This window comes from Corvus moneduloides, chromosome 6, assembly GCF_009650955.1.
Source record: "Corvus moneduloides isolate bCorMon1 chromosome 6, bCorMon1.pri, whole genome shotgun sequence".
NCBI lineage: Eukaryota > Metazoa > Chordata > Aves > Passeriformes > Corvidae > Corvus > Corvus moneduloides.
Genome location: NC_045481.1, coordinates 32,991,013 through 33,014,647, shown reverse-complemented (window position 1 = coordinate 33,014,647; position 23,635 = coordinate 32,991,013). Strand labels below are relative to the sequence as shown.

At 36.8% G+C, this 23,635-nt stretch overlaps 1 protein-coding gene across 1 annotated transcript in view; it reads right to left on the bottom strand.

Annotated features, from left to right (window-relative positions):
- Window positions 1-23,635, bottom strand: part of EIF2AK4 (eukaryotic translation initiation factor 2 alpha kinase 4) — a 41,519-nt gene that overhangs the window by 5,180 nt on the left and 12,704 nt on the right. Inside the window, exons 10-36 of the mRNA XM_032113168.1 lie at window positions 23,069-23,604; window positions 22,582-22,691; window positions 21,873-22,030; window positions 21,111-21,523; window positions 20,297-20,366; window positions 19,114-19,197; window positions 17,796-17,918; window positions 17,249-17,353; window positions 16,959-17,016; window positions 16,185-16,264; window positions 15,274-15,375; window positions 14,634-14,684; window positions 13,376-13,612; window positions 12,690-12,765; window positions 10,983-11,104; window positions 10,530-10,579; window positions 10,270-10,438; window positions 9,684-9,800; window positions 9,209-9,274; window positions 8,499-8,669; window positions 7,768-7,902; window positions 7,545-7,652; window positions 6,663-6,791; window positions 5,233-5,319; window positions 3,799-3,911; window positions 2,206-2,264; window positions 924-1,021 (exon numbers count right to left, since the gene is read on the bottom strand). Of these exons, the coding sequence (XP_031969059.1) occupies window positions 924-1,021; window positions 2,206-2,264; window positions 3,799-3,911; window positions 5,233-5,319; window positions 6,663-6,791; window positions 7,545-7,652; window positions 7,768-7,902; window positions 8,499-8,669; window positions 9,209-9,274; window positions 9,684-9,800; window positions 10,270-10,438; window positions 10,530-10,579; window positions 10,983-11,104; window positions 12,690-12,765; window positions 13,376-13,612; window positions 14,634-14,684; window positions 15,274-15,375; window positions 16,185-16,264; window positions 16,959-17,016; window positions 17,249-17,353; window positions 17,796-17,918; window positions 19,114-19,197; window positions 20,297-20,366; window positions 21,111-21,523; window positions 21,873-22,030; window positions 22,582-22,691; window positions 23,069-23,604 (3,627 nt within the window). The remainder of the gene's footprint in view (window positions 1-923; window positions 1,022-2,205; window positions 2,265-3,798; window positions 3,912-5,232; window positions 5,320-6,662; window positions 6,792-7,544; window positions 7,653-7,767; window positions 7,903-8,498; window positions 8,670-9,208; window positions 9,275-9,683; window positions 9,801-10,269; window positions 10,439-10,529; window positions 10,580-10,982; window positions 11,105-12,689; window positions 12,766-13,375; window positions 13,613-14,633; window positions 14,685-15,273; window positions 15,376-16,184; window positions 16,265-16,958; window positions 17,017-17,248; window positions 17,354-17,795; window positions 17,919-19,113; window positions 19,198-20,296; window positions 20,367-21,110; window positions 21,524-21,872; window positions 22,031-22,581; window positions 22,692-23,068; window positions 23,605-23,635) is intronic.

Sequence of the window (23,635 nt, the reverse complement as noted above, 5' to 3'; positions counted from 1 at the left end):
TAAGGAAGCAATAGCTAGTGCAAGACTATTAGTCACAGATGCAGGGATCAAACACTATTGTACTAAAGTTAAAAGAATTTTCTAACATCTTCCCCCACTGCTGCATAGACTCCTTTTTTAAAACCAATATAACTTGTTTGGTAACACACAGAGCCAAGGCCTTTTCTGCTTTTCCTATGGCCACACTGGTGAGGAAGCTGGGGGTGCATGGGAGGTTGGGAGGTGACACAGCCAGAGCAGGTGACCCCAACTGACCAAAGGGACATTCCAGACCATATGACAGCATGCTCAGTGTACAAAGTGGAGGAAAGAAGCAGGGACATTTGGAGTTGATGGTGTTTGTCTTCCCAAGTCACCATTACAGATGATGGGGCCCTGCTCTCCTGGAGATGGCTGAACACCTGCCTGCCCATGGGAAGTGGTGAACAAATTCCTTGTTTTGCTTTGCTGGTGTGCATGGCTTTTGCTTTCCACGTTAAACTGTCTTTATCTCAATCCAGGGGTTTTCTGGCTTTTACCCTTCTGATTCTCTCTCTGATCCCACTGGTGGGGGAGTGAGCAAGCGGCTGCATGGGGCTTGGCTGCTGGCTGGGGTGAAACCACGACAGCCTCTAACATACTTCAGCATTTAGGGAGGAAGAAAAAGAAAGGGAAGTTCCAGAACCACGGTTCCTAGTAAAGTGAGATTTCTAATATGTATGCACAATGATAGCTGAGCCACGATGTCACAGATAATCCCTAACATCCAAACTGTTAAAAAGGGTGGTCTTTGCCTTCAACCTTTTGGGTTATTCATAGTCTATTTTATGAATAAAGAACAAACAGCATCAATTTGTATAAGTTAGGTGATCATGGAAGTATGAATTCTACCATTCCTTAACTTTTAAGGATCACTTCTGAATACTTATTTGATGTGCGTGTACCTGAGTTTCCTGACGACGCCTGGCACTGGCAGATAATTTTTCAGGAGCTATAACACTAACATTAGGCACTACAAGAGATCCATGTGATTCAAACACACCTAAAATGCAAACATATAATGTTAGTTTATAGTATTTCTTTATACAACAAGTACCAAGAAACAGAAAATTCACAAATTATTAATAAGCTAAAATCAGTGCAGAACAGGGATTAAAAAGCTGCTGAAAAACTCCAAAATCTGACAGGATAATGAGACACGTGCACATAAATTCTCAAACACTCACTTATGACTTTGAAGGACTGGTTGTTAAGACTAAGAAATTTGGTATTTTACATCACTGTTCCCTGAAACTAAGAAAAAGTTCCAAATGACTTGAATAATTTTACAAAGGAATGCAGGGCACCTAATATTTAAAAAAAAAAAAAAAAAAAAAAAAAAAAAAAAAAAAAAAAAAAAAAAAAAAAAAAGTAAAGCTATTACAAGAATGAGGCAACTATTTAATGCTTGGTCCCATAGCAGAATCACTGACGAAACAAACAGTAAACCCCAGCTTCCCCAAAATCAAGAATTAAAATCTGAAATTACTTATTTTGAAATCTCAATTGCCACTTCTGGTAATCACACACACATCCCCCCCACCCCCCCCAGTTAAACCTTGCCTCTCTCCCTTCCTATTAGCAGAAGTGTTTGTGTGTGAAGTGTTTCTTTAAAAATCACCACCATCACCCACTATAGCAGTGCTCAATAAAACAACTATCAAAAATGCCAAACTTGAGCCACACAGTAAGTACTTAGTATTATTCTTTATCTACAAACTTATATTATCAGAATAAGGAATGCAAAACCATAGCTAGAAATGTAAAGGCATTTTCATTTGAAAAAAAATGGTTTTTGTAGGTTTTTTTTGGTAAGTCAATGTACACAGGTCTCAATACGCTCTCAGTCAAGTTCAAGTCATTTTTCATCAAGATGACATTTAAATTTCTCCTCAGCTAGGAAAAACTTGTGAGTTTTGGCTTTCCCAACCTCTTGGATTACTGCATCAACAAATGCTTGTATGGAGAATACTCTATCCATTGGTCTGAGCACTGATTTTGTTAGTTTGGAGAAAAATTCAGTTTTAGATCACTTGGAACAATATCTGAGATTACGAAGCAGTGTCTCTAATCAGAGCTCTGCTACAAAACATTGTCTTAGTTTGCCTTTGGTAATATTTTCCTATAAAATAGTTTTTGAGCAGAAAGAGGAACAGTTTGTATGTTCTGTAACTAGATATTAAATACCTGAAATATTAGTAAATGATCCTTTTTGATTTGGTATTGAAAGATTATCCGAGGTTTCTCTAAAAATAAACAAAGACAGTTAAGGAAACAGATTTACAATCATAAAGAAATACTGTAGTAAGACAGTGGTTTCAGACTATCATAGATACTTAAACTTAGTTCCAACAGGTAAATAACTTTACGGATACTTCCCAGCATATATTTATTATTCATAAATAAATTCTATTCAGGAATTGACAGGAAATCATCCAAAATTACATTAAAAAGTCAAGTCTAGAAGCAGTGCTTCCTGTGGATACAAAAAATGTCCTCCATATCATGCAAGAGTGATTTATATCCTAATACAAAAATATATTGTGAGAGTATTCTCTCTGAATTATTAATTTAATTCTCACAGGTTTCTGTGAAAGAATACTATTAACGTGTAAAAGGTAGTATTTATATTTAAGAGCACACCTATTCAAAGAAGCTTTCAATAATTAGTTTGGGTACCTTTACTTTCCACATTCAGGAATTCATTAAAAGAGAAATTTGCCAGTGCTATTACAAAATCAGCTATTGCATTTCTCTGTTTAGCAGCACCATGCAAGGGTTTTTCCATTCTGTTTTCAGGATTTAGAAATAAGGTAACATTATGAAAGAATGATTTTCTTTCACAGCTTCTAGTAGATCTGTCACAAAGCACCTGAGGATCAGGTTAGTTGCAGAGTTAAACACTAAGACTGGCTGAGGCCAGAAAAAGGAGAAAGAGAGGTGGGTAGCTGGAGACATCAACTACTTGTATAAACTACTGCTTGAGTTCAGCATTTCCAAGCTCAATGATTTCCTTTATTGTTAAGCCTAGTCAGAAAAACTATGGATGGCAAATCCAAATTCTGAATTCTACTTTGTGTGACTAATGCATGTCTATTCCTGCCTCCAATGCACACATACATACACACACATAAATATATCTAGGTGCATCTGTAATGATATACTTAGAGGGCTACGTGTAAGTAACAGCTGTACTGCTTGAGCACACAGGAATGACTAGCCTCTCCTGTCATTTCTGTACTAACTTCCACTGGTGACAATAAATAGCAATTTCAATGAAAACAGGATGAAGGGGTTTTCCTGTGTACCTCAAGTCTTTGCCAGGTGTTACTTTCACTTGTGCCACCAGAGCATACAGGTGTGCTACAGTTACACCTGCGTTTCACCATACCAGTACTGCCTCAGAATGAAAGGGATTTGCTGCTTTAATTCTTTGATTACACAGTACACAAATGTAATGGACTTCTGCTCAGTAACAGGGACTTGCAGGCAGCCAGCCAAACAATACTGCTGTTCTAGCAGCATTAGGGTAACTGTGGCCTTTTGAAGGCACTATGCTTATGAAGCACTATGGATGTGTGAATGTAGCAGCAGCTAGGGAAATCAGTTTCTTTCTTATCTCAATTCAATTCTATAACCAAGCCTTTTGCTTTCTTTTCCTCTCAAAAGAAATTCAGCAATTTCTTTGCCAAATAAAATTAATGTTTAACTGAGCACATGCAAACATATATTCACTTCTGATTTTGACTATTCACATCACTGACATGTTATGCTACTTACCTACTACATCTTTCATCACTGATTTTCATTTTCAGTTTCTGGATCAGGTGATCTACTAAGTCAGATTCTAAAATCCTTTTCTCTGTCTGCCTGTCTTTCTCAAAGGACTTCACCTATGATGTAGTTCAATAGTTCATAAGATTGTTGATTCTTAAAATGGCATACAAATCAACTTATCAAATTTAATCAAAACCAAACTGTTTCACTCATTAAAGGTGAAAGAGTCAAAGGTAGGAAGCTATCATCATTACCAATCAATCACATCAATTACCAATCAAAATTAAATCTTTGATTAGATTTTTTTTCCAGCCAACTAATTTATTCTGCATTCCCAAAGCGTAAACTAGCTCGGCTCCCTGCATTTAATATGTGATAATTAAGTTCTAAGCAGAATGGTTTATAACTGTAAATACCATATTATTAATATAATATTTTTAGTTAAGCAATAACATTAGAATAAGGCTTGCTTTTCAGTTTGCAGGAGTTAACTCAAACATTCAAAACTTAGGAATCTGCACCATCTTTATTGGCAAGAGATTAATCAGTAACACCACCATTCACCTCATTAATATCTCCTTTCTTGGTTTTGCTTCAATAAAGCCATTTTTAAAAGAACACTCTATAATAAGCTTGTGGAGGACTTTGATATATCACATTGTCATCATCATGATTTACTTATTCTTGCAATTATTGTTGCTACAATAACAGAGCAAATAAGAAGTGAAAAACATTTTAGTAAGGCACATTGGCTGTCCTTGCCAGATGCTGTCAAATGGTTAGTATTTTTTTCAGTCAAAGAATGAATCTTTATCCAAAAAATGATAACCTTTTCTCTAATGATCCAAAATATTTTAAAACTTTTAACTTCAAAAAAACAAAGGCACCAGAATCACAGGCTGCAGAGTACAGAAGATGGTAATTCACGTTGTGACAGAGTCCAGTCTTTGCATCTTAACCTGAGTTGAGAGAGGTGAAGAGTGTGGTTCTGACTGTCTGTTGGAACTACATAGATTTTTTTAGATTTACATTTTAGTTGTATTTATTTTGTAACATGAAAAGGTGCCAGTTGCAAAGATTGCTAATTCAACAAATTCATTTTGTAGATTCAAAGAAATCAGAGACAAGAGAAACCTTTTTCCATGTTAAACCATTGATGGCACAGTCAAGCAACGTTTGCACTAGTTTTTGGACTTTCCTAGAGGGAAGGAGGTCTGTGAATAACAGTGTAATGTAGGGATAAAAAATGTTTAAAATGTTGAAATTCTTCGGAATAACATTTCTACGACTTAACAACCGAAACTGTATTTACCTCAACTCCACTTACTCAAGTATAATTTATATTATATTAATAATGACCTTAAAAAAATAAAATAATGTAAAATAACAGAGTATAAATCTGAAATACCATCAAGCATCCTCTGTTCCCATGCTTACCTTCACATGACTTCCTTCTTTATCTGACACCAGAGCCACATATGTAATCCCAGAGCATCTGCAGTATTCCTGCAGTTCTTCCTGGGACTAAAGTGTTAACAGAGGAAGGAGAATGAGACATTAATTTGACAGATTATAAAATGACCAATTGAGTAATCAAAGTCTCCTGTCTTTAATTAAAGTAACTTGATATACAACAGTCACACTGTTTCCGAGAGAGAAAAGCTTTATTAACAACTTGAGCAGATGAAACTCCATGATGCATATATTTATCCACCTAATGCTTGCTAAAATCGAAATCTAAGTCTACACTTAGATAAAGAGAATGCCTAGGCCCTGCAGTCCCAGTTCCCACATAGAAGGGCTATCTACACCTAGAAGTGCAGGGTCTAAGTAACTGTAAAAATGTGCAATATAACATCAGTCAAACAGTCACCACCCTGCTGCCTGCAGCTTTCAGTCCTGCATGGCTGGAGGTCTGCCACAAAAGCTGACTCTAGCTGGGTTCCTGTAAACCTATGGCTATGCTGACTTACTCAGCACTGGGTTGCAGGACAGCATTAGACACACCCAAGAACTACCCAAATCTTCATTCTTTATGAATCAAAAAAACAAACAAAAAACCCTAAAGCAAGAAACTCCAGCCTAGGTGATCACAGGAAAAGTATATGATCTATATTTTTTCCAGTCCCAAGAGATTGAAACTGTAGGAAATGTTATGGCAAAAAATTACAAAAACGTCAGACAATGTACTGAATGAGCTCAAAACTACCTGCCCTGCAACACGTGACTTGGAAGGGGCAACTGCAGAGTCTCTCTTTTGTTAGTCACCAACTGGGACACTTAAAGGTGAAGTAGACTCATAATCCTCAGGTAAGTGCCACCACCTCTAAAAGGGACTTCAGTGTTGTCACATAGCTCACTACACTCTATCGAGGTAGTGCTGGCTAAAGCTCTGTTTGGCTTCAGCTGGACATAAAAGGGCACAACTCAGCTTGTCACTCTGTCTTCCCCTCCTACAACACATCTCTTCAAGGACTACATAGGGACCCATCTGGTAGCTCAGTTTGCCAAACTCTATTTCTAACAGTAGAATGATGTCAATATCCCCTCTGTACCTGAGTATCTTCAGCCATCTATCTGGCTATTTAAAATCGCTGCTACTGTTTCTTCTTGATGTACCCCTTATTAAGTATTAAATTTATTAATTGAGGGATCCTTCTTTACACTTTTAAATACACCAAAAGAATACTGCAAGGCCAGTGAGACTTTCTTGACATTAGTGTGTCTGAATTAGCACCCTACATGCTCAGTCTTATGAGTCTGTACCTCCATAAAAACAGAAAAATACCCTGAAAAAGTATGGTTTCAGTCTGCACTGATCTTGGAGAACAGTAATACAGTTAACACATAAAAGATAAAAGTTCTACCTGGGACCAGTCATACATTATTTCGGCTGGAATTCCTGCAGTCCAGAATTTTTGAACAATGTTGATAGCTCTACCCATTGACATCTGACCAACACTTACAACCAGCAGGTCACACGAGCTGACAGAAACCTGAAGGGAAAGTAAAACCAAGGAGTCGAGATTAGTCACAAGACCACCCTTCCCCCTTCATAAGGCAGTTAAAGTAACAAAGATGGACAAATATACCAACATTTGCCAAAGTGCATCAAGCTAAAAAAAAAAAAAGGGGTTAGATCCACCTCTTTTGAGAGTTACAATCTACCTGAGTCTGTCTGAAAGTCACTGAAGCTCAATCTTTGATGCAAAGCACCTCCACAGCCTCAGCTTGCCAAGTATCCCAGCCTATTCTGTTCTTTCCTTCCCACTCTCCTTGGCAACGTTAATTTATTCTTATGAACATAATAAAATACACATTCCACAGTCAAGTGAAGATGTGTGACACTGTACAAAGTAGTCAATATTCTTAAAGTTTCTTTCCATCTCCATCTTCTATATTTTGATAAAGGGAGAAGTAGTAAGGAGAAAATAACACTAAATACCTACAGTTGTACTCTTCCATCTGAAAGAATACACAGGCTGAGAAAAATATTCCATTTAAATTGAAAATAAAATGGTGGAAGCCTGAAGATCCTGCCTTCCCTTAACAGTCATTTACTAAATAGTTCTATGTGGAGAAACACAAAAGAAAACAGGCCATCTTGATATCTGCCTTCTTTTTCAGTATGGTATTATTTTGGAACACATCTGAACATCTTATTTTTTGTCAATCTCCAGCTACGATTAGGTTATTGAACCGTGAGAAGTAAACAAACAAATTCCCCACTTCCCAAAAAAGAGACTTACAGAATCCTCCACACTGGAAACAGCAGCAGTTATTTTATCTATAGCTATGCTGACTCCAACAGCTGAAGGAACTGGTCCTACCGTCTGTGGCCCTCTAAACTGTGGAATCTCAAAACAAGAAAAAAACCAAAATGGAAGATCAAATAGTTACCTCGGCAAAATGCCATCTTTTTCATGGGTTAAAAAAACCCATCCAAATTTATTAGAAGAGATGAGCACATACCAGATGATCATATCTGCCTCCTGCAGCAAGAATTTCAGGCACAGTTCTTTGTCTTCTTTTGATGTATGCTATAAACTGAAAGATAATACCATTGTGCTGCTGTATTTTGTAAACTAGTCCCAGATTTATAGAAATCTGTAAAATAAAAATGAATATGTGCACATATAGAATTAATTTCCTGTTAGCAGCATGGATTGAAAACACTGTTTTTACATAAGGAAGATACATGGTAATATTCCTTATCTACAAAACTTCAAAATACAATGAAAAATATGGAAATGGTGCTTTAATCTTACAGATCCCAATAAACCTATAGCACAATACCCAAACAGCAAGCTTCAGGGAAGGTGAAGGCCTTAAGCAGTCATTAGATTTCTGCATTTTTAAAATATTTACAGTTTGTTCCAAAATTTAATAAAACCCCTCTTTTATGCTCTAAGTAATGCTTTCAGTCTTGGTTGGGGGAAGACAAGAAGTCTGAGTGTCATTAGACAGAAGTCAAGCCAGAGACTTCTGACTGAAGAGGTCTTATTTTTAAAATGCATCTTAAAAAAAATAAAAGGGAAAAAAAAAAAAAGGAAGAAATATCAATGCCAGTACTATTATAGGCCATCAAAAGACACTTGCATGTGCTTTTTCTATTATAAAATATCATTACTTTGTTTCCTGGCAAATTACAAGGCCCAGAAGCCTTTCAATCCATTAATTTATTAGCAGAGTATTTCACACACCTGAAGTTTTATTCCCAGTTGTTTTAACAGACCAATGATTTCCTCTAAATCCTTCATACCATGCTTCAACAGCTGAGTGACACCTGGCTTTTGTTTTATCATTGTGTTTAGAAATGGAAATACATTACTTGCTTCTCCCTTCTGCTCAATGAATCTGTAGAGTCGAGAAAGCTAAAAACAAAAAAATAAAATTATAAGCACACATAGCAACACAGACAACACCCATAACAGGTCCCATCTAAAAAAAAAAAAGAAAAATATCTGACTTGACATTTGTGGGAGTAAGACATCTGCCTTTTTTGTTTGTTTTGTCTAGCAGCCTGTTTTTACCTAGTGGAGTTGAGGAAAAGAATAGACAGACACAAGTCTCAGACTGTCCAGAAGTTAACTTCAACTCTATGCACACGCAACATTTGCAGAGAAGTTTTTTTAACGTTTCTCTCAGTTTGTTTTATTAAATAGCACTCTACCTTTTACCCTTTATTAGTTTCCACAGCCTGAGAAATACGTTTAAAGAACAAACTGCAATACCGACTTCCAGAGGAAGCAGGGAACAAAGTCAGACCACTTGCAAAGAGATTGACCTATTTTGAACAGCACATGCAACAGCTTATTTTTCTTACTCTGGTTGGGTAAATTACAAAGAAAATAAAATACTACTGACTTATGGCAAATTACAGGGAAATAAACACTGAATTAAAATCACTTACACTAGCTGATGTGAGAGAAAGATTACAGAATTTGGCTTCTACTTCTCTTTTAGTTAGCTTTTCAGTCTACAAGAAAAACAGATTAAAACAGCATTTGGTTGGGTTTAATGCATTATCATAATTATTCAAATTAATTTCATCTATATTCTGTGCTTATAAAGTAGAAAAGACCTAACTGATATTAGAATACATTTTAAAGTTTTTATTGATTAGCTTGTCAATTCTTGATCATACAGGTGAATAATTCTCTCATAAATACACATTCAAGAATCATCTTAAACCATCCCAATCCAGAAGTAACAAAAAAGTGAGTAATCTACGTTTACAGTCCAAAGATAGGCAGCCTTTTTATATATCAAGAGTATACTCCTGGTTATGTTGGCAATGGGTGGTTAGTCATTTTAGAAAAAGCTCCACAAAATAGAATACTCTGCAGTGATGATTATAGATGCTGGGTTAATAACTAATGCCTTACCACAGCATCATACAGAATGATGTAGACTTGATTGAGTTTGTCCTCTGGTATCCCGCAGTGCAAAAGTATAGCTTTCAGTAAGGCAGTATGGTTTAGATAAATACTGTAATTTCTTTCCTGTCAAAGCATAAATAAAAAAAGAAAGGAAGAAAGAAATGAAAAAAGCAGGTTTTACTTACATTCTATTTTGCTTAAAAAAACCCCAACCCCCACAAAACAAAGAGGCTTCCTGAACATTTAATAATAGCTCAAAATTAACTTCAAACCTCTTCTTTCACTACCTTACCTTCCATTTCTAACTAAAGAATGGCAAGTCTTGTCTCATTCTACAATAATCACTTGCCTGACAGAAGAAAGACATTATTTCAATGGTACTTTAAAGGATTCAGTTAATATTTCCTTTGCACATAAACCTATGCTTCATTTTAAGTTTACCTAGGAAACACATCTTTATGACAGTGTTCTGTAACTGACTACAGATTAAAGGCTAAAGGAAGTATCCTTTTACAACACGTCAAACTAAAAATTTAGTTAGATTAAAATTTTGGGTGGAAAAGAGAGGAAAGGGGCTGATTAGAAAATCTACCTGTAGCACTGAAAACTCTTGAATGATTTCTGAAATTGCATAAATTGTTTCTGCTATAGGCAAAAAGCTATTTCCAGTAGATGTAATGATGTCAAATGCACATTCTAGGAGTTCTTTGGGATGACAGCGGTCTAACTTCCGAGGTCTGAAAACTCGCTCTATACAGTATCTAAAGGAAACATTGAAGAATCAATCAGCCTCTTCAGAAGTCACTGTCCAAGCATGGTATCAGTGCAAAACATCACCTCTACATCTCTTACCTTTTCAAGTTTGAGATGTTATTTCTAGCTACAAATCTTGCAAAAGGAATCTGAAAAACAAAATACATGAAAATTGTTGAAACAAAACAGTTGGTCTCAAGGAGCTCTGTAGCTGGAGATGAATTATACAGCGCAGTTACACAGTTAATATAATGGTTAAAGTACTTGACATAGCTAAGTAATAGTATTCTGACCATCCTTGCTGCAAGTTTTAAATAAAAACATTATTTTCACCTTTGTTAAAAAAAACCCAAACAAAAAAAGGCTATTTATTCAATACGTGGTCAGGGCTCCAGCTGTCAAGAGCATGAGTACAGAACTCAGGAGTACAAGAAGAGACACTGAAAGATATACTACTTCAGCAGTCAAAAGAAGTGCAAGCCTAAACCAAATTCCACCACAGCACCCTTCAAACCCTCTGCAAGCTTTGCCTGCAGAGATGATGCTACTTACTCTGAGGTCATAAGGAAGCATTACCAGCATCCCACTGTGATCCATGAAATATGCAGCTTCATTATGTTCATATAGTTTTTTATTTCTGGGCATCAGCAGCGGAGTATGGAGCTTGATGGCTCCTGCACAAAACCAGAAAACACCTCTCATTTCACAAGTAACACCTGCTTTTTACAAGTTCATGAACACCCTTGCAGGGCATAATTACATCAATCCATAAGTTAAAAAAAAATAAATATCCTTAATAGACTTGCCTCTTCCATATTTAAAGAAAGAATGTCAAAGTTTTATGCCTATGTTGCACGCTTCTTGGGCTCAGCAGGGAGGCCACAGAAGAGGGAACTGCCAATTCCACAGCCTAGCAGAATCCTCACTTTGCCCTCCCTCTTTAAACACCACTTTCACAAAAGCAGGCATACAAAACAGATGAGAAACTCTGCAGTTACCCGTAGCAAGTACTGCTTTGGTCTAGAGGCACTTCCATACAGAACAAATATTGTTCAGACATGTTGCATCCTCTGTCTCAAAAACATACTAGAAGTGTTTGTGTTTCCTTTTAAAGCCTCACAAACACCTTTTTTTCCCGGCTATATTTTGCAACCATCTATCTGTATGAATCCAATCTTCATTACTATTAATAATACCACTTATTACTGAAAAATAGTTTCCTGTTTTAAAGTCTCTAGTGATTCTCAATCAAATATTATTGAAGCTTAACTCAATTAGATTTCAATATAAACTTTTAAATGAGAAAAAAAGATCTCTCAGATAGAAAGAAATTCTTCTAACCATCACAGATGTCAGAGACAATCTAATGGGAAAAAAAAAAAATACGCAATCCCCATTATTTTTCCAAAAGAATGAAAACATTTCAGTCTCTAAAAAGCTGACAAACACTTTCCCAAGTCTGTCAAGCTTTAAGGAGTGGGGGAAGAGAGTAAATTCTTCCCTGACTTCGCATTTCTCAGTCTCTTACTCTTTGGTATTGCCAAACTTTGATCATGCTTAATCAGATGATGATTTACTGGGAAAACTCCTAGTTTCTATTTCAAAATTCTCTATTTTTATATAAAATAGTATCATGAACACCTGTAAGCCAACACAATTTATAAAATTTCAAGTGTGACAACAGCTGCATAAATTTTCTTCTTCTCAAAAAATAATTTTAAGCAAATACTAATATTAATGACTGGATAGATTCCTGGAAAGGAAAACAGAAGACATCATGGCATAAGCTTTGGCTCGGGAAACTCCTGAACAGCACAGCATTGCCAAGAATACTATCACTGGAAGTACCACTACACACTTGCTCCGTTTCCATGCTCTCCCTTATGCCCTTCCCATTCTGGCTGTTCAAAGAGAGGTTGCTGTGCTACATGGATGCCTGGTCTTCCACTACGAGCTGCCCTTATACTCAGATCCAGATTTTGCATAACAGCCTCCACCTCTAAAAGCTTATACAGATTTATCAGAACAACTGTATACATTCAAAAATATAATGAAGATTTTTACTCTTCTTTCTGTGTAAATCATTCAGATTTTATGTTAGTAGCTATTACTGGAATGACAAAATAACAGAAGAAAACATTATAAAAACTTCAAATGATGTACAACTACTGAACATATTTTCTGATTTCTCTTATAGCAGTAAACCCATTCCATTCAATCACAAAAAAGGTAATTAATGACTTTTGTAAACACACCCACCGTGTCTTTTAAATATCCGGCTGACAATCTCACATACATGCTGCTGTATCTTGGCTGCCCAAATAGAAAAACTACCCTGAAACCATCACAAATAAAAAGTACATATATAATTCAGGTGCGATGAACACTCCATGTAGGCAATCATTCCATGTAATATAGGCAATAAACATTCTGCTATCTCATCCCACTATAAAAAACTGAAATGCTTACATAATAAAAAAGAACTACAGCTATACGAAGCATTATTGTACTGTGTTACCTTGAATTTCTATGGATTTAGAAAGATTCAAGAGCTGATAAACTAAGAAAAATCACGTCAATTAGAAAGGGAAGAAAACATCCAGAGGCAACACTTTCTGCTGATAACCAGTCAACGATTAGTTTGACAGGAATTCAGAGTAAAGAAAGTCATCATCTGGACATAAGCTTAAAGCTTTAGCTGCTACAATCAAACACTGCTGGTTTCTTCACTGAAGAATGAATGAATGTAAGGTTCAAATGGGAAGTGGCTTTTCAAACCCACACAGTAGAGACTGTAATTTTAAATGGGAACCAATGGCAAGGTGAATGTTGAGTTAATGCAATTCACTCAAACACACTAGAGGTTTACCCATATAAGCATATTTTTGAAAAATTCAACACAGGGTAAAAAGCCAAACCCACACATCCCCTGAACACTTACAAACCTTCAGCATATCACTGTCATAAGTATAGTCTATTGCTGGAGATATACGCTGTGAAAATATCTGACTCATCATAGTCCGGTAGGCCTTCCCATCCACATTTGCTAAGGTATGGTGGAGGACTTCATGGAGTTCAGACTCTTCCATTTGTGGTGGTGGAAGATGTTCACTTTTTAACAGCTCCACAGCTGTTGGCCGTGCTGCAGGATCATGGTTCAGGAGCCATGTAATAACCAATCTCTACAAATTAAATCAAAATATTACAGATTAGAAACATTTTATAAGTTAACAGTATTTACAACAAACTTGGTAGTCACACCACTACAATAACAAACTATGAGACGCTACAGGGGACAGAACAGCAGAATCTAAATCTTTTGGGTGTATATTATTTGCTAAGTAAATTCTGAATATCTTTTATTATCATCTGAACAAATTTACTAAACCACACAAATTATCAGACCTGTGCCTCCTGGGATGACAAAATATGTAGTATCCTTATCCTTTATTGTTCCATGGTATGCTAGCTCTGACATCTCTTTATCAACCAAGTTAAGAAAAAGCAGAATTTCATGCTCAGAATCAAAGACTTGAGAGGTACAAATATTAGAGAAGGGGGAATCTTTCTGGCATATTTCAGTGAAATATACAAGATGGAAATGTTTTTATGGTACTAGTAACATGCAAATTGCTGTTTTACAAGCATAACAGACAAAAAGCTAATACTAATGGTCAATGAAAGAGTTGATTAGCAGAAGGATAAAGCTACCTAGATGGTTCAGAGAAGATTACACTGCCCCTTATCACTTCATTACTCTGCCATGGAGGCCTCCAGAACACGCCCTTGGCAGCTCTTGCAAGCAGCCAATTGAGCTTGCTCATCTCTTTCTGTTCTGTGACAGATTTCTTTCAAAAAGTTTAAGTTAAAAGTTAAACAATTGAGCTGCCACTTCTCTGAGCATAAAAAGCCAAAACTGTCCCTCAGAGCTAGAAAGGCATGCCAGTGAACTATAAATTTCTTTATGACTGTGCTCTGAGAATTTTGTTGGTAAATATATTTCCATGTCAACTTAGAACATTCTTTTGAGATTTCATTTCCTTACCTTGTTCTAATATCACGTAATAAGAACTTGGCAGAGAATACTAGTGGGGAATTAAGTGGGAAATTAAGGGGGAAATTAAGGGGCAAATTAAGGGGGAAAATTATAACTAATGTTTCCTGACAGGGAATACCTAATAGTTATAATATCATCAAAACTACCTGCTTTGCATGCTTGACTTCATCGAAGTCCTTAGGAAATACAATTGCAGGCTAACAAAACAAAAAACAAAATCCACATTTCAATTTTAACAGGCAGTTCAGATTGCTCAGATTAGCCTTATTTTTAGGTTCTACATATTTAAACAGAGAAACTAAGCATTCCACTGCCCATGAATAAACAAACAACAAAACCCCAAACAAACAAACAAACCCCCCACACGGCAAATTTAATTTGAAGAGCTAAAAGGAAAAAGAATGCTTTGATGTTGTTTCGTACAATGAAAATACAACCCATAATCCAAGCATTTACCAACTACAAATACCAACTGATTCCTGAGAAAGGCCCACCAGGCCTAAAGCTAGGTATACTAAAGAGATGATTCCTTTATCTGACATGTAAAAATTAATTTCACAGACAGAACACTGACTGCTGGCAATACCATTAGAATCCACAGTGCATTAAAGGAATGTCAGTGTATCAGCTCCAATTGTATTCTTCACTTTTCAAGATATGTTTTACAAACCTTGTTTTTAAGCACTCCCTATGGCAACATTTTTTTGCTATATTTTCCATCATTTTTCTTCTCTTAACAAACTATTTGATGCATAGAATTAGTATGTTTCATATCTGGGTACTTACAAGCCTTAGCTGACCAAGAACAAAGATCCTTTCTGATGCAGTATTCATAGGATGGTAACACATCTCAAAGAATATTATACCTAGGCTGAACAGGTCCACTTTCTAAGGAAGAAAAACACCCGAAAACTTGTATGTAGTACCTATCAATTCTCTGAAGATGAAAATAGCAGAGGAAAAAAAATAATGTTTAGGCTAAATTTCAAAGTCTATTAAAGCTGGAGAGAAGGCTGGGGTTTTTTCCTGTGTCTTTTTGTGTGTTTTTTATTATTTTTGTTTTTAAAGCTTTTTTGTTAGAAGACACAACCCATTAAGATTTGCTAGACTTTAAAGCCTATCATCTAGCATCTGGAAGTCTTCAAGGACAAGTTGAATGGGGCTTGAAGCAATCTGGTCTAGTGGAAGGTGACCCTGCCCATGGCAGGGTGTTGGAACTGGATAAGCTTTGGGGTCCTTTTCAACCTAAACCATTCTATAATTCTATGACCCCCACTTTGAAAACATTTTCTTGCTTTGAAATTCAGTCTGTCTCTGCACATAAACAGGATTCTCTTTGACAGAAAAAATGCACCCCCACCTCCCACAGTCAAGGTCTAGAAATCCAGAACAGCAATATATGCTTTATTACCTTAACTAAAGACGGTAAGATTTCTATCCTATTCAGTTATAAAGGTCCTCCATGATTACATGCTTTCAACTTAAAGTCGCTTGCATCTAGTCATGATCACGCACAGGCAAAAAAACTGACTTGCCCACATCCTTCTACCCTTGGTTTCCTCTTGAAGGAATGATTAATCCTCCTGATTATCACAGGAGTCCCACCACACATCTTTGTCAAGGAGAAATGACCCAAATCATAGCTGGTACATCTTAGATTCCATGCTACCTTTTCATTAGGTCTACTCCAATCATACCTGATTGTATGTAGATTTAGTGCTTCCTTGGACCTCTGGGCTGACATACAGCGCAGTGCCAACCATCCCTGTCAAGTTACCTGTGTGGCAAAAGATGAGAGCACCAGTTTCAAGAAAGTGGGAGAGAAATGCAGCATCCACGTCCAGAAAAAACTCAGTCATGTTCTCTGTCTTCTAGGCTGGAGTGCAGTCCTTACTAAGAGAGACCCAGCTGAGAATACTTTGACAAACAGACAGTTCTTACCTTCACACATCAAGTACCTGTGTCTATCTGTAGTAGCTAAACTTATCTACTGCTTTACAGATTTGTAGTAGTAGGTCAGCACACAAATATTACAACTAAATTTCACTGCCATTACACCTGTCTTTAAATGTACCATGTACTAAAGTTTCCTTAAAACAACAAATTCAGACTCTAACAAAAACCAAGCCAACCAATCAAGGATGCTGAAGTCTTGATATTGTCCTGTATAGGCAAGAGAATACAAGGGCAGATGGAACAGATATACCAGATCTCTATATACCTCACCATGAGGAAAGCACTGATCTATGGCAGAAGGCTAGCAGAGATAACAAATTAATTCTTAGATAAGAGGCAAAACTACCAGATTATAACACAGGCACCCAACTTGGTGGCTGGGGGTCCCACCCCTGGCCTCAGTAAAGAGAAGTTTTATTTTCAAAGAACAAACGAAAATTCTAACAGAATGTACAAGACCAGTGAATATAATGTTTGCTTAAAATAATTTAGAGCAAGTTGCAACGTAAACTAACCTGATGGGTCAGACACAGCAGAACCATCCGAGAGATTTTCCTCTTGTTTAGAGACCACCTGAAACCAGCAAAACAGTCATGTTGTAAATGACACATGAAATGCTTCTGTTGGCTTTTCTTGTTACTTCTGTTGGCACTGCATGGTTTAATTCTATAACCTCACAAATTTAAAAGAAGTTTAGAGCATTCTCAATATATGAACATTGTGGTCATTTAACTTACGTTTTATTTTTCAAGTAATTACATTACCAAATTCAAGGAGTTTTTCATTCACTTCAAGCTGTACTTACTGCATTTGCTGGATAATCTGTAGCTAAACCAAAATCACCAATTTTCACATGATCATCTGAATCTAAAAAAATGTTCACAGGTTTCAAGTCTCTGTGGATCATTCCCTGTTACAGGAGGAGAATAAAAAAAGACCCACTGCATATTAAACAATAAACAAGATTCAAAATAAGTCTTTATAATAGACTGGAAAATCATAATACATATTTTTATTACAGTGGGAAATCTATTGCATTAAGTCACTGAAGATCAGTCTTGAAGACTGACTATAGTTTGTAGCCCAGAAGCTAGAAACAATTTTCAGTGCTACCAGATACCTAACAGAATGTTTTTAAAAGATGGTCAAATTTTTATGACAAATGGGTAAAATCTGAAGCAGTTCATTATAAAAATCATGTTAATGATAAAATATAATAAACCCCAAGAATAGACTAATAATGGAAAGGGCAAAGAGAGGAAACTTGCTAATAAATGAACATGAAGAAACCCATAAAGAAAGAGGCATAACACAGATATTATGCGCAGGTCATAACTATCATATTTACTAACCTTTTCATGGATGTAAGCTAACCCATCCAAAATTTCTCGGAAAAGCCTCCAAAGCCGACTTGTATCTTCATATAACCCTTGGTCAATAGTGTCCCTTAATGTGCTCTTCTCACAATACTCCATCTTCAGTTGTGCATGCATAGAGGACAGAGGAAGAAAGAACAATTTTGTCAAGAAAAGAGACTATCAGAAACTTGTATCTGTACATATATTAATGTCAGGGCTCAGGAGCAAATAGTTTCACCAAAACATTCAGCTATTTGGAATTTTCCTGACAGCTGTCTTTTAGCTACAAACATGCGCTCACTTCTGGGTCCTACCTCATTTTCTGGGACAATCCTAGGAGCTTGCAGCAGCATATTCTCTAACATAAACATTAACAACAAGGTGGAACCAGCCAAGCCATAATATGTGATAAAGCCAAACCCCAAAGAATCTCTAGCTTTATTTCACTTGGCATCTTAGCTGCTTTTATTATGAATATACACAACACACGCAAACAAGTGTCTTAAAATGTAATTCCACCTACTTGTAACTTCCTTCCAGACAAGCTCTAGCATTAAGTGCATTATAAAAAATTGCACATTACCACAGAATAGTTAGCTATGATAGACTGTTTCTGGGAGAAGTTGGCTACTCCTAACACAAAGGAGGTGCCAGTAGAATAGCCTGAAATTGCAACCCTGCAGGAGTTTCATCTTGTGCCTACTGTTAGAGCCATACAATGGCTTTACAGATTACTGATTTCTATTAAAATAAAGTACATACACAATGCTGTGCTTTTGAAGAGAATGAGGAAGTTTCCACATCTGTGAAACACAATTTCCTCTCTGGAATTTAACACGGTAGACTTCAAGTCTACATTGGGAATTAACACCATAACCAAACTGAGGAACACCAGCTAGTGTTGGGGATTGGGATGGATATTCTCAACAAGTAAGCACAAGGCGAAAGAATGCTTTGAAAGGCATGGACTCAAAGGTTGGCTGCCTGGGCTGTACTGTGGTTAGGTCAGGAACTGCCAACTTTTACTTGTACACGAGCAACACCAGTTACCTTATTATGCACTATAGTAGTAAAAAACTTTGCTCTCTCCAGTCACAAATATAGAGCCTTGGAAGGCATAACAAACCACATGCATGGCACAGTGCCTTCCACCATGCAAGCCTTCAAAAACACAGTCCATTGCACAAACAGCACTGAACTTACTCATTTGCATTTTTAAAGGTCATTACTTTTCTCATGAAAAGCAGCAACTAGTCTCTGCAGGTTGACATAAACAGTATCCTTTCATGTGAACACACGAGCACATTTGTACCTGAATGTACAGATAATGCACTGTCTGAATGACTGGTGTCCTGTCTTCTCCTCCATGGCTGCTCTTTTCATTACCTTCTTCATTCTTTATCACAATAAAAGTAACAGAACAGTTAGCTACAGAAAGCTGTGCACTTTTTTATTATGCATACTACTATTTTTTAATGGCTGGAATACACTGATGAGAACTCAGCTTCTACGGGTAGGTTTGAAAAACAGCAAAATAATACAACGACATTTTTGTAATACCACTGTGTCTAAATAAACTAGAAAAGCAGGAGTGGTGAACCCTCAAAGTGAAAATGAGTAACATTTTGCCATCATTAGACACTGAAGGGAAAGAATTCTGGAAAATCTGGATGAAGCTTAAATTTCAAGAGAAAAAGACAAAATTTGAAACTAAAAGATAGAAAGCTTGCTTGATACATAATGCAACTACCACCCTCAATCAAAAATTTTGGTACGGTGTGTGTATATATGTATAATGACAAAAGAATGCACTACCATATTGTTAAATTATATATTGAAAATTTTTTCATGCCAATGTACATTATAACAGAAAGAGGAAAGGGATGAAGCTTTAAATAAAAGCATGTTACAGATCATCAGGACTGGCAGTGACATATTCTAGAGGCTGTAGAAAAGCGTGCATTAGCTTTCTAGTGATACAGGGCACTGACTGTCCACAGCAAGTGCTGTGACACAATCTTAAAGTCAACTAAAACCTTAGACATTACAACGACTTCCCCTCCCTTTCTGTCTGCCAGCAATACGTATTTTGTCTGCTTTAAAAAGGGGCTATGAACAGATATATTGGTTAAAAGCACCTAAGTGCAGAACAGAATTTCAACTTTGAGATGGTGTAAGACCGTGTAATCCATATGGCTAACTGTTAAGTCATAAATACACTGAAGTGTTAAATTTGCAATAACCTGGGTCATGACTAAAAAAACCTCATATTTAGCTCAATAAACACTATAGGAAACAGATCCAGATTAGCTGCATCAGACTGATTTTTATGGAATGCAGCTCACAATGGCACACCACTCACTCTAACAGAACATAACCTTACATGTTTCTGTACTTACATCAGAAGTTAAATAAAACTTCCTAACTGACCTGTTTACTTGTCAAAGGCTATTTTATTATATTTTAATTTTCACTAACTTTATCTTTACACCTACCAGAGAATGACCTTTACTGTTTTCATCCTCATTATCAAAAATTATTTCACTTTCAGAATCTGTGGTTGGCCTGTTTAAAAAATAGAAAGAAAAAAACCTCAAAAGTTCTGCATACCAAGAAATATTTACTAAAGAATCTGGAAATTATTCAGAGGAAAATAAGAAAATCTAAGCTTCTGCTGAAGACTTTCTATACGCCTTAAACAAAAAAGCAAAACGAAACAATACCCAGAAAAGCATCCTGCTTGCAAAGCAACACTTCCTTTGACAGTCCAGTCTCTAAAAGGGAAGGTGTATATTTGCATCAGTAAAATTTAATTACTATTTCCAGTAAGCAAAACTGAGATAAGTTTACTTACTTGCTTATACAAAAAAATGACTGTGAGTGAGAAAACCCAACCATACACAGAGGAAGGTATGGAATACATTAATAAAAACCAAAACAAAAAAGAAAGGGCAAGTTTGATATTTTTCAAGATTTGTAATATTTCTGTTACTGTTTATTAAAAAACTTGAATCTCAAGGCTGGAAAAGACAACCAAACATAACAGTCATGCATTCTGGCAGAAATAATAAGAAGCTTCAAGAAGACTACACCAAAAAATTTTCCATGTAGACTGACAATCTTATCTAGAAAATTTCCTCTTCCTGGCTATCTGACTGCTGGCAAGTACACTAGTTTTGAACAAGGGGACAAAATAAACATACTGTGAACTACTGCTGACAAAAGAAACAAGAACGATAATAAGGCACAAACTTGGGAAAACTAACTCTGCTCACGCTCCCTATAGTGCCAGTACTGAAGCCTACTCACAAAATTGAATGCGAGAACACGCCATCACCATCATCGTCGTCATCACTGGACTCCTGATCAGCTCCACTGAATTTGTTGCTGGAGGATCTTTCACATGAAGTACTCCACTCAACTGAACTTGTCAAACACGGAGGAGGAGCATTAGTTTCCACATCACTTGTCTCCTCAGGGGAAAGGATGAAGAGACCAGCTTTGGGGTGCATTCTTCTCTCTTCGGTTGCTTCAGATGTTGACACAGTGGGAACAGGACTTTCATGTTTTTCTATCCAAGCATTGTAATACCTCACAATATTCTCATGGTTCAAGCGGGAGAGTAAAGTTACCTCCCCCTTAATCCTCCGAAATTGCTTGCTGGTAGGGTTTATGCGAATGCGTTTCACAGCATAATAGCAACCATCAAGCTTATTTCTCACCTGCAAAATTCAAATTAATGTAAAGTCAAACACTTACAAACGCCTTACCAAGCAGAGCTAGAAGAAGAATAATTTCACAGTATAGGAAGTCTTCCTTTCACCTGGAAAATGACTACAATTCAAATGCAAGGTTCCCCATACTGACAGGCTTCTTCCCCAATCTCCTAGCAACCTCTTGTAAGAAACTTTTCAGACTTCGCAGTTCCAGATAAAAACCTCAACACAGGCACAGCACACTAGCACACAGTAAATAAAACCATGCAAACATTGAATATATTGTTTTGCTTCAGAGAAAACAAAACATATCCCCAAAAAGATTTCCACAGAGGAAACAATTTTTATACCATACCTTGATGACTGCTCCAAAAGCCCCTTTACCAAGTAATTTTAGCTCTTCAAACTCATTATAGTATCGTGAAAATTGTCTCTGTGTTTCTGTGAAGAACGAAGCGCTGGATATCCGACTGCTGGGCACAACTGTCTCCATGCAATCTATACCTGCTGAATCTGTAATGAAGACAAAGCTACCATGGCTGGCAATATAGGGAGAAGGCACTAGGGACTGCCAAATAAGGATCAAGGAGACAAAACCTAAATAACTTCAAGTGCAATTAAAACCTAAAATACAGAAGTGCTCTGCTGTGTAGAGTTAAGTTCTAGTACAAGCATAAACCTTAATACAGTTTTTAATTATAAACATGAATGATGCTGGACAAAGGAATGATTTTAACAAGAAGGTAAGAAGGTAAGAAGGAAAGAAGTCTCACTGGAACACCCTCTTCCAAAGACGAAGTTAAGTCTACATGTACACCATGCAGGAGGTGAATGAGTTTACATGTTTCTTTAAAGCATGAGCTGCTTCTACTGAAGAAAAAACAGTCGTCAGTCCACCCCAGCCAGTCTTGGACAGAGGCGCTAAAGACCACACTACCTTTTAGGTTAGTTAATGTAACACACTTGTGCAGTCTTGTGAAGTTGTAGCACAGCTCAGTTTTTCTCTTACTGCAGGCACGTAGGCCACTTATTTAGCAGAATACAGGAAGAATTAAATTCCTTACCATCTAGATTTTCATCAGCTACAGGTATTTTTATTCGTGGAATGTTTATAAAACTATGTTGTAGCAACTGCTGAGGAGTCCATCTTTCTTTATCTTCCAAGCAAACGCACCTGTTAGCAAACCACAGAGAGAACTATTCCATGTCTGACACAAATGTTAGAAGAGTTCTAGTTATATTTAAGAAATTATTACCCCCATCATTCAGGCAGGAGTAGGAAGCAAAGACAGACTAAATGACTTATCCACAGTGATATACAGTTGGTGGCAGAGCAGAGAAAAAGACAGCACCAAACCTGCTCTCCCAAATCCCAGATTAGCAGCCCGAGCCATGAGAGCAATCATCTCTTCTACAAAAACTACAACTAGAGATACAGGAGGATTTAGTTATTCTTTGCAAAAGCTGTTAAAATCTTAAAAAAAAAAAAAAAAAAAAAAAAAGAAAAAGGAAAATCAAAGACAAGAAGAAACAGGAATGTGACAAACATACTTTTCCAGAAAGTCTTGAAAGTCTGCAGGTAAACTGGTAGGAACAGCAACTGGGAATTCCTTGGTTACTTGACCCTGGCTCAGTGAAAGCAAAAGCAAGCCCAGACGCCATACATCTCCTTTTTTTCCAGGCTTGTTGGGAAGACCATCCTCACTAAAACGAACCTTGGTTTGCTCAAAAACATCTGCTTTGCAGATGTCAGCTAAGCGCTTGGAAATGCTGTAGTCTGTGACCTTGATGTTTCCTTCAGCATCTACCAGGACACTGGAAGCACAAAGGACCTTGTGCACTACTGAATTATTGTGCAAGTAGTCGAGAGCTGACAAGATCTGGATCACGTAATGGCGCAGCTGCTCAACTGGAACAGGAGTCTCCTTGTGTAAGTACGTAGAAAGGCTGCAGCCACTTATGTGCTCCACTAAAATATCCACCACAATTGAGTCGTCCCGCTCTTTGAGGTTCATACATTTATAATGCACTATGTTTGGGTGACTTAGCTTTGCCAGTGAGCTGAACTCTGTTTCTGCTCCCTGAAGCTGGTAGAGAAACACAACATAACATGCATTT